General features: G+C 37.1%; 1 protein-coding gene across 1 annotated transcript in view; it reads right to left on the minus strand.

Annotated features, from left to right (window-relative positions):
• Nucleotides 1-15547, minus strand: part of LOC118556365 (follistatin-related protein 4-like) — a 53057-nt gene that overhangs the window by 32329 nt on the left and 5181 nt on the right. Inside the window, exons 2-4 of the mRNA XM_036134025.1 lie at nt 7246-7427; nt 3179-3205; nt 834-952 (exon numbers count right to left, since the gene is read on the minus strand). Of these exons, the coding sequence (XP_035989918.1) occupies nt 834-952; nt 3179-3205; nt 7246-7427 (328 nt within the window). The remainder of the gene's footprint in view (nt 1-833; nt 953-3178; nt 3206-7245; nt 7428-15547) is intronic.

Here is a 15547-nt window from a genome sequence, read left to right on the forward strand (position 1 = left end):
TCTGTTCGTTTGCAGAAGGGAATCTGGAGCCTTGGCTATATTTCCACAATCTTTTTCTATTATAGGTGTACAAGACCCTTTACCAATAAGATTGTGATGACTTTCTCCCTCTCACATAAAACCTGATTTTTAAATCATTCAGTTTATAAGAACACCCCAAGTCTGAATCTCTCTTTTGCTGTCTCATTTTCTATTTCATATAGGGCCTTGCAAATGTATTAATACTTCCCAAACTTCTTCACATTTTGCCACGCTCCAACCACCAACTTCAATCTGTTTTATTGGGGTTTTATGCGATAAGACCAGCATAAGGCAGTACATAACTGTGACTTGAAGGGAAGAGAATATCTGTTTTTTTATATATATAAAAAATGAAAACAGAAAAAAACTGGTATGTATAAGTTTTACCCCCAATACGTTGTCAAACTAGCTTTTGATTCAATTTAAGTCAATAAAAAACTTTATTAATCCCAAAGAGGTATTAAATGTTGCTGTAACTCATATTATGCAGGTTCTCTATTCTCTCTGAGGCCTTCTCAGATTAGCTAGATGTATACTGAAATTAAATTATGCACAGGCAGATGAGATACTTACGATCTGCGTGTCTTCTGACAATTGGTTGCATTGGATTTCATTTAAAGATATGAGAGTAATTGTGGCTTAATGCAAAATCCCATCATATTTTTTTATGCCATGCACTACTTTGTGATGGCATGTAACATAAAATCTATATAAATCACATTTGTGCTTGCGGTTGTAAAGTGACAGAAATTGAAAAAGTTCAATTAGGATGAATAATTTGCATGATGCACTTCTCATCCAGATGTACTTACGTATGTGGCGACAATCCTCTCCGTCCGCTTCATATGTCGCCGTATTTCACATTCACTGGGCTGAAGGACTGTGATGCCTTCATCAGAAAACACATAAAACATGTTTCCCACACTCAACCCTAAAGAAGGACAAGAAAGAAAAGCTAAAAAATAATGTCAAAAATGTCGCCTTAAAAAGAACAAATACAATCTGAGCGACTCAAAATGGCACTCTAGTCATATCTGACATTTGTGATGGACATTTCAATTTCTATGTCTGCCTGAGGGACACTCCTGTTAGCAAGCTATCATATTAACAGGCTTGGACAGTGTGTAGAGCCTTCAAAGGGTACTGTCAAAGACAAGTCTAGACCCTATTGTAACAGCGAAGATCAAATTCTCTGCTTGTGGATATACTTCTCGTATGTTGCTACAGTGGCCTAAATTAATACATCACATGGCCCGAGAAAGCAAATGAACCATAATTTCACCGCGTCACACATCAGCCTTGTGTTTAAATGGCATATAAAGCTGCATGGCTTTATGTAAATATCAGCATCACTTTTCTCAACGTGTGATTTTGTAGCACATGTGTTGCAATATCTAGCTAAACCAGGATGTAACACATTGATTTGGACTAATTGGAAGATTCTTTGGTGTGAACATTGCAACTTAAAGCAGCATAGCTTAAGTTCAAGGATTTCTGCAGACATCTGCCCCCTCTGGCGACAAGTTGAAATGACACCAGTGTTGTGCACGTGCGTGGAAGAAGAGGAATAGCTTTCAACGCTGCGACTGCACAAGTCTTTTGTTTAGAAGCGTGATGTCCTCTGAGGTAGGAAAGTTATAAATATTGAACCTAACCCGTGTTCTCTCACTAATGCATCCATTATGCCGGAGACTCAACATAGTAGCCAGGCGAACAAGAGCATGCAGCGTGTCACTCACGCACACGCCCAGAGGATCCCGCCCGAACCACTCTCTCATGAACTGACAAATGGAGCCCATAGAGGCAACTGTGGTACATATAGGATAACTTATTTTACATGTTGGGCAATTGTAAGGGCATGTAATGAAAATAAATATTTAAGTTGAAAACTAGCATTATGCACCTTAAAAATGTAATTTAGTTGTTGCCATCCTTGGTAAATAGTGCCATTTAACAAGGATGCCCAAGTCCAGTCTTTAAGAGCTACCACCTTGCAACTTTTAGATGCGTCCCTTCTCTAACAAAGCCGACTGAAATAAATGGCTCATTACGAGGCCTCTGCAGAGCTGAAAGACATTGTGACAAGGGAAGTATGCCATTTAAAGTCAAGTGTGTTGGAGAAGGGATGCATCTAGAGGTTGCAGGATGGTAGATCTCTAAGACTGGACCTAGGCACCCCTGCTATGCACTCTTTAACAAAGTTCCAAGGGAGTTTGGAAAAGAAACAGGCCCACAGCAGGACAGATGCTTCACATGGAGGGCTCCTCCAGATATTTATCCTTTGCCTCTTTGAGTGTTTGTTGCAAACAATGTTCACTCTTAAGCCTTTTTCAGAACGTTATTGTCATGAGCCCACAAAGATCAGCCACCTTTAATTAAATAGTGATTTAATTAGTAAATCACTATTGGAAAAAATAACAAGATTGTGAGTTTATTAAAAAAGTAAATTAGTCTGAACACAGTAACTTCTACACCCTTCATACACATGTAATATACAAAATTAAGCACATCATAAGCGATGCACATGGTTTATAGATATTACAGTAAGTACGAGATGATTCACAATCATCGACTTATTTCTTCACATCTATAGACTGACATGAAATGCATTTAGCTGACATATGTGGAAAAATGTGGCTACTTTCAGATGGATGTGCATCTGGATCTCTCAAACAATGAATGTCTTCAAAGTAAGAACTCCATATAGAAGCATGTCAACTTAGGAAGGTTTATGCGTGCAGATTCAGCAACCAGGACAGCTAAGTTAATTTAAATTTTTTTGGTAATATTGCCCTACTTTGGCTCATTCAACTGACCTTACAGGGTGTATAAATCAAAATGTGTACTGATTTCTACAGCAGCAGTTAAAGGGTATTTATAAAATTAAGGATGCAATGTTCCTCACCAAATAACCACAAAGCTGTTTTCTTAATGGCCACCACACTATGTCTACATGAATTGAATCACTTTTTTTGACCTAAAGACAATTGTAGAATTATGTATTTGCTTCCTGGTCATCTGAATACAAATATTAGAAGTAACAAACGCATGCAAATATGCAGCAGCTGCTGCAGACCGCTCCAATCTGCAAAACAAGCCTACAACAATTTCAAGTGCACTCTCAAACAAAGATGTCTCACGACTGCTAATGTATTACCTTCTTCTCTCCAAAGGATGTTTGCAACTGCAGAGTTGGCCATTGAGCAGAGCAGAAAACAAGGGGGAAAAAAAGAAAGAAAAAGATTAATTAATCTTAGCTTACACATATGCTGTAGCTGCAAATTGCTCCTCACTGGTGTTGACAGACGCGTTTTCTTCTAACTCATAAGATTATTATTTTTTCTTAGTGAAGACACGCCAACAGTTTTTCAGTTTAATTAATGTCTAATTAAATCTCTCTAAGTACTGAACATTATCTCGTCAAAGTGATGCAATCTGCTGAAAAGAATCTTCAAAAGCCTGTTTTCAGTAAGATCGTTGCACACATTTAAGCAGTCCACATGAAATGTTTTATTTTTTATGTCACAAATAATGACAAAACGGTCTAAATTTCCCTAAACATAATATTTTTAACCTTCCTAGTTTACTGAGGTCTGCTGAGATTGGCCTAAAGGGATTTGCTTTGTTGAACAAACATCAACTCTTATGTTCAAGTGACATGTTTTTAGCTTCTAACATGGCTGCTGTGCCACACAGTGTATCAGTAACTGACCTAATGATGTGACAGTCTACTTCTTGGGTAATGACAGCTCTCGGGATAGTATGCGTATTTGGGTCTGTGCATACACTGACTTTTCAACAAGTGTCATTCTGGCCATGAATGACTATTAGCCCAGATTCAGTCGTTTTAGCAGGCCGGCTGTCAGTTTTTTGTGCCTTCGGATCACCTGCATTCCTGCAGAAAATTATTGTTGTATTCTTTAAGAATGTACTTTCTAAATAGGGGTTTATGTATCATATAAACTACTAAATCAGTATGTCCTGATCAGGATTTGCATTGGTCCAGAGTTATTCTGGAATTTGGATTTGTCAATCATGGGACTTACTCTGGTGCTTGTTTAAAACAATGCAAAGAACAGCTGGAAAACTTTGGTGCTTTAAAGAGAAGTAAGATAAGCAATTATATTTCATCAGTATTGCATCATCTTTCAATCAACTATCTCATTAAAGACTCTCTATGGAAAAGTGCCCAGGAAAGAGGAATCCAAATCAGATGTCAAAACCACTTCAACGGACTGATTTCAATGTGAAAAAGCAGCGACTCTAACCCAAGACTTTGATCAAGGCCTTCAGCCCATCTCGAAGGCTTAGTCAACTATCCTGCAGAGGAAGATCAAGTCAGCTGCTTGTCTCCATAATCTTGTTGCTTGGGTGATGAATCCATATTTCATCATATTCATAGTTGAAAGTTGACGATCGGGATTCTGTATCTTTTGTTTGTTGTATTTGACAGCAACAGTTTGTTGAGGCAGAAGTTTCTGCAGGTCAGACTGAACACGCAGCTCTAATTTTAACAAGGTTAAGAAAACTACTATAATATTCTGACAATGCAGCACCTAAAAAGCAAGTTAGCTTTATTATGCGCCAGTATATATTTCTTACTCTTGACTAAAAATCCTGCTTTTGTTCTCTTTGTTCCCAAAATCAGAATTTGCTAGTCATTCCTTGCACAAGATTAAGGACTAAAAGAGATCAGGCCTCCCGGGTCGTGGCCCAAAGGATGTGAAATAATCTGCCTCTGCAGTTGTGTTTCCTTAAAATCACTGAATAAAGAACCCTTAAAAGAAAAATCTGTTCATTCAGGCCTTTGCCTAGGGTACATACTGTATTTAGTAGTTCTCTGTTTGTATATTCCAATGCATGTTTTTATAGGCTTCTTTCATGTTTTTATTTCTATTGCCCTTTCACGTCTTATGTCTTCAGATCTCCTGTCTTCTTATGTGCTTTGTGAGTATGCCTATGAAAAGGGTTTTTTTAAATAAATAAATTATTCATTTATGGTTGGCTCTATAAAGGATTGAAGAACTTGATCCTGTTGGATGTTACCTAAATGTGTTCAACAGGATTAGAAATGGATAAATTTGCATTTCTGCGCTTCAGATTCTACAGTGAATGCAGAGTTTAAAAAAAGCAAAACATACATTCAAAATTTTTTTTCAAGGCTTCTGATTATTTTTCAGAACCCAGGTTTGCACAGACTCATGATGAGCCTAATACGATGACTTTGGTCAAACATAAAAACCAGAACTGTGAATTTATTGCACATTTTGTTTATTCCACACAGGTTCAAAATCTAAGAAGAAATCCCCCCCAAAAATTAGATAAATATCCATTAGAAGCTCTAGCACTGCTTCTTGTGGCAATCACCAAGGTTCTTGTATTATTCCAGTAGTATTTAACGCTACTTGTTTTGATAGAATTGGTAGTGCTCATGTAAACTGTCAGTTCCCTGCCAAGGACTCCACTTTTAAGTATAGTTAATAAATCTTTAGTGGGCTTAAGGTCAGACAACACTAGTACCACTCTGTGAGTTTTACATCACCACAGACTGGAATTGTCCTAACTAACAAAGATCCAATTGGACCGAATTAAACACCTTTCAATGAGCTATTTTGCTATTAATTTAAAACTTTTGAAGAGTCACAGTGAGAGTTTTAAACCTAAGAACATAGTACAAATTGACAAGCATGGTGGTGGGTGGTGGTACATAGAGGACATTCACCAGACTTGTTGCACCAGGAAGGCCTCCGGCATCATCAGAGACAACCTGTCTTCTCACAGCTGCTGCAGGACACCATGCCCCCACACATTTAGGTTGATGAGCAGTTTCTACTACAGAGCTGTGACTCTTCTTAACTCTACCCCACTCCCACACAGAAATCCCAGATATATGAAGGACTCAGAGCTGTCACAGCAACGGTGCTTGAATTAACTAAGTAGGAACATATTTGCTGTTCAGTCTGGAGTTTGTGAATTGCCGAACCTCTGATTTTATTGGCTGGCTTGATCAGTGCTTAAACTTAAGCCCCATAAACCATCTGAAATGCCTTAAGATTGCGCTTTACAAGCACCAAATCGAAGTGAGTTTTAAAACATCTGCTGTGGTTCTTCAGCTTATTGCTCGATATGCATAGCTTGAAGTAACTTACCTAAAATGATTGAGAGTTATTAAACTAAGATGTATCATTTCATGGAACACTTGTAAGCATCTTTATTGTTAAGAAATTGCACTTTTTTTGTCTATTAAGATTTTTTTTATTATTTGATGGGTATTGATTTGTTTGTCATAGACTTGTGTAGGCTGCTGTCTTCATAGGATTCAGTATCTGCAAGTTGTGAATCGTCTCAGACGAACCGCTCTTGAAATGTGGAAATAAAAACATTTGTTTAGTTCTGTGTGACATTTGCATTATTTTCTGTTTTGAATACCTTTGGTGTTGTATTGTGACATGACATAGCGGAGGTTGTGTACTTTAGCAGAATCTGAAAGGGGGTTTGCTGCTTCTCTGTTGGTCCAATTATTCACTAAATTTGTTTTTTTGTTTTCATATTCATTATTTAGACGTTTCAGGGTTTCATCTGCTCCCTCTTGCTTTAGAAAAAACACAAACATTAAAGTTTTTCTATATGCTAATCTTCACTGAGTGCATTCAAAGATTTGTCATCTCTGTCTTGCACAGCATTGAAGTAGCACACTTATTTTTGTAATCAGTCAAATTAATTTCTGAGATATATGCCCCCTCACGTACAGATGCATGACAGATCGAAGACGGATATCAGCCTGCCAGTTGCTTTCAGTGCAGTCAGGGTCTAAATTAAAACACAGAGGCTATTGAGCTTTTACAGTGACAGATCTAAGACTCTGGAATGACTTACCACCTAACATTTAAACTGCTGCAGAGTCGACAGACTTTTAAATCACATCAAGGGTTTTTGGGTTATGTTTCAGTCCCATCAGATCTGTTATGATCTGGTGTCACCTTGTTTTTTTTTTATTTTATTTGCTTGCTTTTGTTTTATTTCATTTTATTATAAATTTTGCAAAAAAAGTTTTTTGTCAGGCTTCTTCTTAAATGTGCCATAGAAAAAAATAACAGGACATTACCATTCATTAAAATGGTCAAGCATCTGTGATCATTTTTGGAAACTGCTTTTTCACACAGACACATTTAAAGTTTTAGTTTTACATAGATTTCTACAGTAAAAAAGTAAAATCTGACTTACGAGTTTTCTTGGCAGAATCTTCAACAAAGAGAGATGAGATGTCCTCGTCCACTCCCACCTCGTTTTTGGCGATGCACGTGTAGGCGCCGGTGTCTTCATAACGCACACTCGCAATGAAGAGCTCGCTACTATTCGCTACGAAAAGAGCAAATAAGGAGAAGACACAATAAATTGTGCGTTCTCTATTGTATACAGTCTCTTACAGAGAACTGGCTTCCAGAATAAAAATGTTTTGTTCAGTGTTGGCATCCATTTATGTTGACCAGATAAACTATTCTATTGAGTCAGGCACCGTGGTGAAAAACTGTGTTTGACCTCTAAGTGAAAGGAAAATATTCATTCAATGGTTTTTAAAGCCCTTTAAAACATCCAAATAAGGAGACCAAAGTGCAAAACAAAATTATAAAATACTCAAAGATCACAGACAACTAAATGGTTCAGTTAAAGAATGTGCCAATGAAAATTAAAAGCCTTTCTGAACAAATGCTTCTTCAAATTGCTTGTAAAAAGGCCTGGTTCAGATATGGCACAAAGGTCCAAAGGAAGCTGGTTCCCGCATATAAGCTTAGTTTTGGTATCATCCAATAAAAGATGACTGCATGACCTCAAGGACTTGTCACGCACACAAACACTTAAGAGTTCAGATAAATAAAAAAGGACATTGAGGCTATTGAGAGATTTAAAGACGGACATTCAAAGTTTCAAATCAAATCTAAAAGGAATATGACGCCAGCATAAAGAATATAGAACAGGGGTTATGAGTGGACTTTGTGAGGTGTTAATTAAAATACGATACTTAAAATACTTTTAACGAAGCTGTCTCTGTTGATCTAAAGCCAGACTGAACATTTTCAAAGATGGTATTCCTCTTTAGAAAACATTGAAGTTGAAAACATTCAGTTTTTTCTAAAACCTTGGAAAGCAAAAAAGTTACAGATTGATTTTAAATTAAATAAAGCATTAAAACCAAATGGCATAGTTCCTGAGCCAAGACAAAAAGTTAACAGGTCAGGAAAGCAGGGCAAACAGTAACAAAAACCTCTCATCAGTTTAGATGGAAGACAGTCAAGAGGACAATTAGCAGGTCTCATATGTTGCACAATTCTGTCTAAAAACTGCTTCAAACCCTTCAAAATAAAGCTCAACCAGCAGGAGCAACAGAGAGATTATACAGTAGTAAATGAGACAGTAAGATGTCTAACAGATGCCACTTTGTCTATAAAAAAAGGGAAGAAAATCATTACACACAGAGACTGATGATCAAGCAGAGCAGGGGTTGATGGATTAATAGAGTGGATTGTGTTAAATAACACCCTCGGACAATGACTACAGTTAGAAACTAAGATTGTTGCATATGCGACATATTGCTCAGAGCAAGTCTCTCAAATTCATAATCAAGGAGGTATAATGCTAATACAAAACTATGTAAAGTGAGCAGAAGAAACTTATAAACTATAAACCCAAGCTGCTTATTAAAGTTACGGAGGCGGCGATGGTTTCATCATCTTAGAAAATAGTCTCATTAGCACCAAAACACACCATGTTCGGCCTTAATGCAATATACACAACCTGATGAACCACAATTGCACTGCTATAGCTGTTTAGAAAGGACTAGTATGGATCATGTTAGCTCCTGGTGTGATTCCTAGAACATCAACAGAAAATGTGGAAAATCATAGGAATAACCTCGATAAAACCACATGAACAAACATGGACACAACAATATCACTATTTTATGTTGAAATACGTGTGATAACGCCACACCAAGGCCAAGTAAAGCTGGGGACACACTACACGACTTTTACAATTATCACAGATTTTGAAAATAATAAAATTATTTTGAAAATAAAATAATAGTTTTTGCTTCATGGATCACACTCAACAAGCACCTTGTCTGCAGAGAGGCAACAGACCACAGGATCTTACAGAACAACTGAAGCCAACTGTGCACATCAAGCTGATGTGGAAACTATCGCAAGAACAAAGGTTTGGAGAAACAAACATACCAGCAGGTGGCGATAATACAGGGTTTCTCAGAATTTGGATGGGCTATATTTTGGTACCAGAGCGCCAGAAAATGAAAGAGATGCAATTAAAAATGTGCTAAGATTAGCTCACAAGTGATTATGATTTGGATAGTATTGACTGTTTTTTTTTGCCATATTAATGTTCAGAGTTTGGAACGTGTATCTTGTGTGTGCGTTTTTTGTAATTACTGTCAATGTTGGCTGTAATCTAAAAATCTCTGTAGCCAGATCACACAAATAAGTATCAAGAATATCTGACAAATACATTTATTCTGTGGGGTAAATATTTTATTTATGATGCGCATTATGTAAATTGTTTGGTTTAGTTTATTAAGGCCCTGCTTTATATACTGTATTATTGTCTTAAATATCCAATGCCTCTTTTGCTTTTGTTTATTTTTTTAATGAAATTAACTAGATGATAGTTTTCATGATCTCCATTTTTCTTTTTCCTTTTAGTTGTTGCTAAACATCTTTGTAATGTTGTTTAAGCAAATCATTTTTTTTCTGTTTATCGGCTTGCAGCTGTCGTGTCCCAGGCTCTCTCTGTCATCGGCTCTTGGCCGCACACATTTGCAGAAGGTTAATTATCAGCTCACACTTCCCGACTGCATCCACATCCTTAGAAAATTGAGACGTTTCACTGCAACTGGGGTTGGACTGGGTCGATTACCTTTCAGACTTGCAGACTTCCGTCTTTCTGCCACCTCACACCAACAGATTCGCACTGCTGATTGACAAACCAAGAGCGAACTTTGTGCAACTGGGAACTGTTTTTTTTTTTTCCTGGTACTTTTACGTTAGTTACATATAGCATAATTGTCAGTTTGCAGTAATACAGATCAATAAATAAAAGTATTTCCTATAATCACCTTTGTGATAATTATCATGTCCTTTCGACTGTGAATACTTGTGGAAGAACAATGGATGCTTGTCAACAATTCTAGATTTCTGATTCAACAGAGAAATATCCAGAAAAATATAATTTAAAACAGTATCAAGTTAAAGTACATTTTTGGCTATAAAGGTAATAAAACTTACTTTTTCTACCACGTTACAGTCACCAGGCTTTTTAAAGAGTCGTGCTTTCACTATAATAATTCTGCTTTTGTTTACAAAGCACAACATTACAAACAAAGTAGCACTCTTCTTTTTAAGCCCATATAAAATAGTTTGTTTTTACTTTTCTGTTTTAGTGATAAACTGATGCAATGTAAAATGTAAGACCCTTTTATAGTGCATCTGGAAAGTATTCAGAGCTTCACTTTTTCCACATTTTATTATGTCACAGCATTGTTTGAAAGACATTAAATTCATATCTCAGTAAAATTTCCACACAACCCATTTCACAAGAAAAATGTGCAAAGGAATTAATTGGAGAGAATTTAAGAAATAAGTAGTTACCCAGGTATCATAAGCGCCTTTGAGAGCAAAAATAACCTGAAGTCTATACGTTTCTGCTTTTGGTTAATTTCCACAATGGTTCTGTGCTAATCGTTTTAGGCTCGGCAAACCTGGATTGACAGTGTTGGTAAAAAGCCATTTTAGGTCTTTTCAGGAATGTTCAATTGAATATTAGTCCTGGCTGTGGCTCAGCCACTCAGAGACATTCAGACTCCTCCTAAAGCCAGTCTTTTGTTATCTTGGCCGTGTGCTTCAGGTCAAATGTTAAAAGAGAAATTGAGGTTCAGGGCAAAATGGAGCAGGCATCTTAAAGAATGGTTCTGTATTTGACTGCAGTCATCCCACACTGTGTGGAATACTGGCCCAGTTTCCGCCACTAAAGAAACATGACGCCACCATACTCACACTTTTCAGTAGGGATGGTATTAATTATGTGGAAACGCAGAACTTGTTTTTCTCTGAAAATGCACGCAGAGTTCAGACCAAAACGTGCATTTTTATTCCCTGGTCTGTGCATCACAGAAGTGTAGTTCTGAAAATGACTAGTACCACTCTACTGTGAAGATCTCATTGGTGGAATGTATTAGGTTCTGGTGGTTCCAAACTTTATTCTATTCTAAATATTGGAGACCAGAAACATTGCCTTTTGTGTCTTTCAGTGCTGTTGAAATATTATTTTTTTTGTATTCTTCACCTTATTTGTGCTTTAGCGGAGACTGATGTTGGAAGTCCACAGACAATTCTTTTGACTTCATTATTTGGTTTCTGCTTTGATACACTCTCTCAATTGTGAGACCTTGGACAAGTGTGTCCTGGTTCTAAATCATATCCAGTCAACTCAATGTACCACAGCTAGACTCCATATTGCAGAAATCTCTGAGTTAAGAGCAAAAGGAGTCACCTGAGCAAAGTCTGAATACTTATGGATATGTAATTTTTTTTTTTTTTTTAATCTTCAAAGACAGACTGAATAAATTATTGGAACATGTAAGAAATTAGAGTTGTTTTGTAGTCCTTGTAAATAGAGCATTGCATGAAAGTTTTACATTGCAGACAGTTTTATGGTGATAAAAAAACAAGTTTGGTCTCCTAAATGTCAGTGACATCTATTCATAGTAAAAACAAAAACAGGTTCTCTGCTTGCAGCCCTGCTGGATTTCGACTGAATAGGGCGAATATGTTTAGGATGCTTTCCACCCGCAGCAAAAATATCAAGCTGATTTTTTATGGTGTATACAGGTGTATTTAATGGAGTTATAAAAGAAAATATTCACTGACTTGTACAGCTTCTTCAGTGGATTGGGCAAAAAGTGTATAAAATATGAACATCATAGTAAACCACCTTTTCCATCATACTATACAAGACTGCATTGTTTTTCTGGCTTTTTAGTGGCAGGTGATGTAGATCGAATTGAGAAAAAAAGGTCATCATCAAAGACGAACTCTGTTGTTAGCTGTAGCCTCCAGCTCTGTGATGATCCGTGCAGCTGCACTCTGATCCTTCCTGTAAACCTGCACGGATCACAAGGTGTGGCGGAATCAGAGTGCAGCTTTCATAGGTCATGTTGTCTTCAGAAAGCTGGAGTTTCCATCTCTGCCATGAAAGAGATGGAAACAACAATAGGTTCTGTAACAAACGTACACATGGATCTTCCTCCCACAGTTTTATACTAAGTTCTTTCTTTTTTTAATGCTCCAGCTGCTCTACCTTATAGTTTAGTTATAACATTCTCATCTATGAGACAAATCTAAAGCACTCACTAAAAAACAAATTGTGCTCCATGTTTACGATTAGCTCAAACCTATAATTTATGAATAGTGGGCTGCAAAATAGCATTTCAGACAATAAAAACAATTCCAATTAATGGAATGTTCTTTAGATTTGAATAATAATTTTCTTGTCAAAGAAAAACATGCAATTCTTTGAAGTGAAAACTAAATCAAAGTGGGGCTTTATAGAGTAAGACATCACTTTAATTAGCTAAATTCATAATTATGCTCAAATGGATTATATAAAACAGTCAAGCAGTCATTAAATTAATCGGTAAATCCAGACTGTTCGTGTTTGTAAAGTAAAGAGAGGCTTTTGAAAAGTTTTGTCTAATGAACTCAAATACTTCTGCTACGACCCTATCTTTTCTGTTCTCTAAAGCTCCTTTTAGCTCAGTTTTTATGCAATTCTTTCAGTTCATAAATCATTTGCTTTATTTCGCTCTGTGAAAAAGGGAACAGCACAAATGTATAAAAGCAATAGAGGTAGAGCTGAAATACAAGAGGATCATTAGTGAAAATATAATGAAAAGATGATCCCATGTAGATGATATTTCTACACGGGTTATGTAAATCAAAGGTTGCACAATGTCAAGCTAATTTATCACTGCTGATGCGTGATGAATTCTGTGCCTGTTTTGTGAAATTAATGATGACTATCTCAGAGATTTATTTAAATAGCACAAAATCTCTACAACTAAATACCTTTTCCTTGTTTTGACAGATAAATACACCACTTGGGTTTTTCTAAGACCGGCACGATCCTTCAGCTATGAAAGGCATTGCAAGTATTTTATTTTCAACAATTTTTTTAACACCAATTCGTGGAACATTGAAGAACTTCCTATTCCTAATCCAACTGTGTCACGTGGTGATTAAGAAAGATGTCATCTCTTAAGGACTGATCTGAAACAGGATGAAAGAAAATTAAGGGAACTGCCAAAACTAATAAATGGCTGTAAGAATCTGAGACGCACAGATAAGAATATTATGGCAGATTAATGATCACTTTCTAGTATAGCTTTCACCCACTGATACAGATTTTTGGCCAAATAATTGTGTTTTTTACTTTGAGAATTATGATTGAGAAGGCTATAAGAATAGCATTAAAAAAACTAGCCTATCATAAGCACTCAGTTATATTAAGAGCAGAACTGATGTTTTTCCACTTAACAAAACTTGTCACGTCATAATAGATTATGGCTAGAATTTGAAAAGCAGCAGTCCTCAAGTGTATTACACAAGATAAGGTATACTGTTAACTGCGATTTCTAAAGGGCTGCCGTTATTTTCAAAACCAACATGTCCCTTGACAGATCAAAGTCTAATAGCTCAAAACAATAAAAAAGAGCAACTTTGCTGTGCTCATGTTAGCCTTCCTGTTATCTGTTGAATGTTTTGCTCTTCCATGCTGAATGAAACAGCCATTTCCCGACCTGTCATATAAAAACCCTTTAAAGTACTTGTTGATTCTGAGATCGACCAACTCGGAAATACATGCATTAGTGACCATATTTTCAAAAAAAATGTAGCATTAAGATCGTGACTGCGCCGTTAAAAGTTTTTTTAAAGACTTAAAATAGTCCCTCGGCAACCGCTAGGCTGAAAATCCACAATTTGGGTCGATGACATAGTTTGTGGGCGTTGCCCAGGCTACGCTACAGAGAGTTCAATGAAGTACACCACGAGAAGTTCAGATGGCGATTCACAAAGTGATGATTTTAACACGAAAGACAGCGCAAGCGTCTGTTACGACTCGGGTAAGTCTGAGAAAAACATTTTAGGAGAATAAACGGAATGGTTTGCTAATGTATAATTGGAATTGGTGCTCATAATCACTGTCATCCTGATCGTTCGGATGTAAACACGGAAACAACTCGTTGAAGCTCGATTGTCTGGCATCGTTCACACCTCTCAGCACAGCAGCGCCGTGCAGAGAGCTAGTGTAGAGAGCATGTCGCTTCTCAGCAGGCTGCTGTGATGACGCCGAGATTTCTCCGCTTCACTGCGCGATGAGTGAGAAGGAGAGGAGATAATATGGACATTTCAGCTGCCTGAAGACAGCGTTTATTTATTTTTATTTTACAATTTTGTAAACAACAGCTGCCGATTAAACTGAATGTTATAATTATATGAGTTGTTTTACCGAGAAACCGATCAGAAGCGCCGTGAAACCCCGCCTCTTCTGGCCTGCAGCGCGTCCTGACTCAGAGGGGAACAGAATTTCACAGGGGAACTGGAATCCGGGGACTTGTTTGGGTTCAGAAATGTGTGTAGAAGAGACATTAACCCCTTGTTGGTATTGGGACCAACCATAAGCCACACACTTTTTAGCCAGTGGTTAATCCGTCGATTTGTCGTTGAGAAAGCGAGTTTGCAACACAGGAAGTATCGTGTTACCATGTCAACAGAAATCACACACGCCTATCCACCAAATTATGTCATCGGTCATGCAACATTTTTTTATGAGCCTTGAGCTAAAAAGCTTAAAAATCCACTTTTCTCATCTATTTTTAATTTTTTTCCCCTCAGGTCATAATAATATGTGCAAACTTTCTAACATTTAGCAACTTGTATGATCTCAGAATCAAGAAGTACTTTAAATGGCTTGCTACCTCTCTCTGCTTCATCTGACCCTATTTTAAACACCTCATTGAAGCTACAAATAACTGGTTCCTCTTCAATCAGAAACAGCATCCACACCGAGAAGTGTTGTTCTCAACCCAACCTTGTAGAGCTTACATGTGGTGCACTCACTGATCAGAGGAGAAACGAAACAAGAAAACAATCACATTGTTGGCGGCCAGGGCAGTTGGTTTTCAGACAGGGTGATCACAACAAAAATCCTTCAATTACAGTCAAGTGTGGATTCTGTGTATCAAAAAGGTCCAGAGCATTATGACACCGAAAGGGAGAAAGATGAACATATACTTAAAGCTGGGAAAAACTTACGCTAAAAATAATCCATGAAGCTCTATTCAATCACGTCTGTTAGAGTACCAAACACAACGACAGTGACACAAACAATTCCGAATGCACGTTGGATGGCACATTCATACATAAAGATACTCAAAACTCCAATGAACCAACATAAACATATT

The sequence above is a fragment of the Fundulus heteroclitus genome, unplaced genomic scaffold (assembly GCF_011125445.2).
Source record: "Fundulus heteroclitus isolate FHET01 unplaced genomic scaffold, MU-UCD_Fhet_4.1 scaffold_72, whole genome shotgun sequence".
Taxonomy (NCBI): Eukaryota; Metazoa; Chordata; class Actinopteri; order Cyprinodontiformes; family Fundulidae; genus Fundulus; species Fundulus heteroclitus.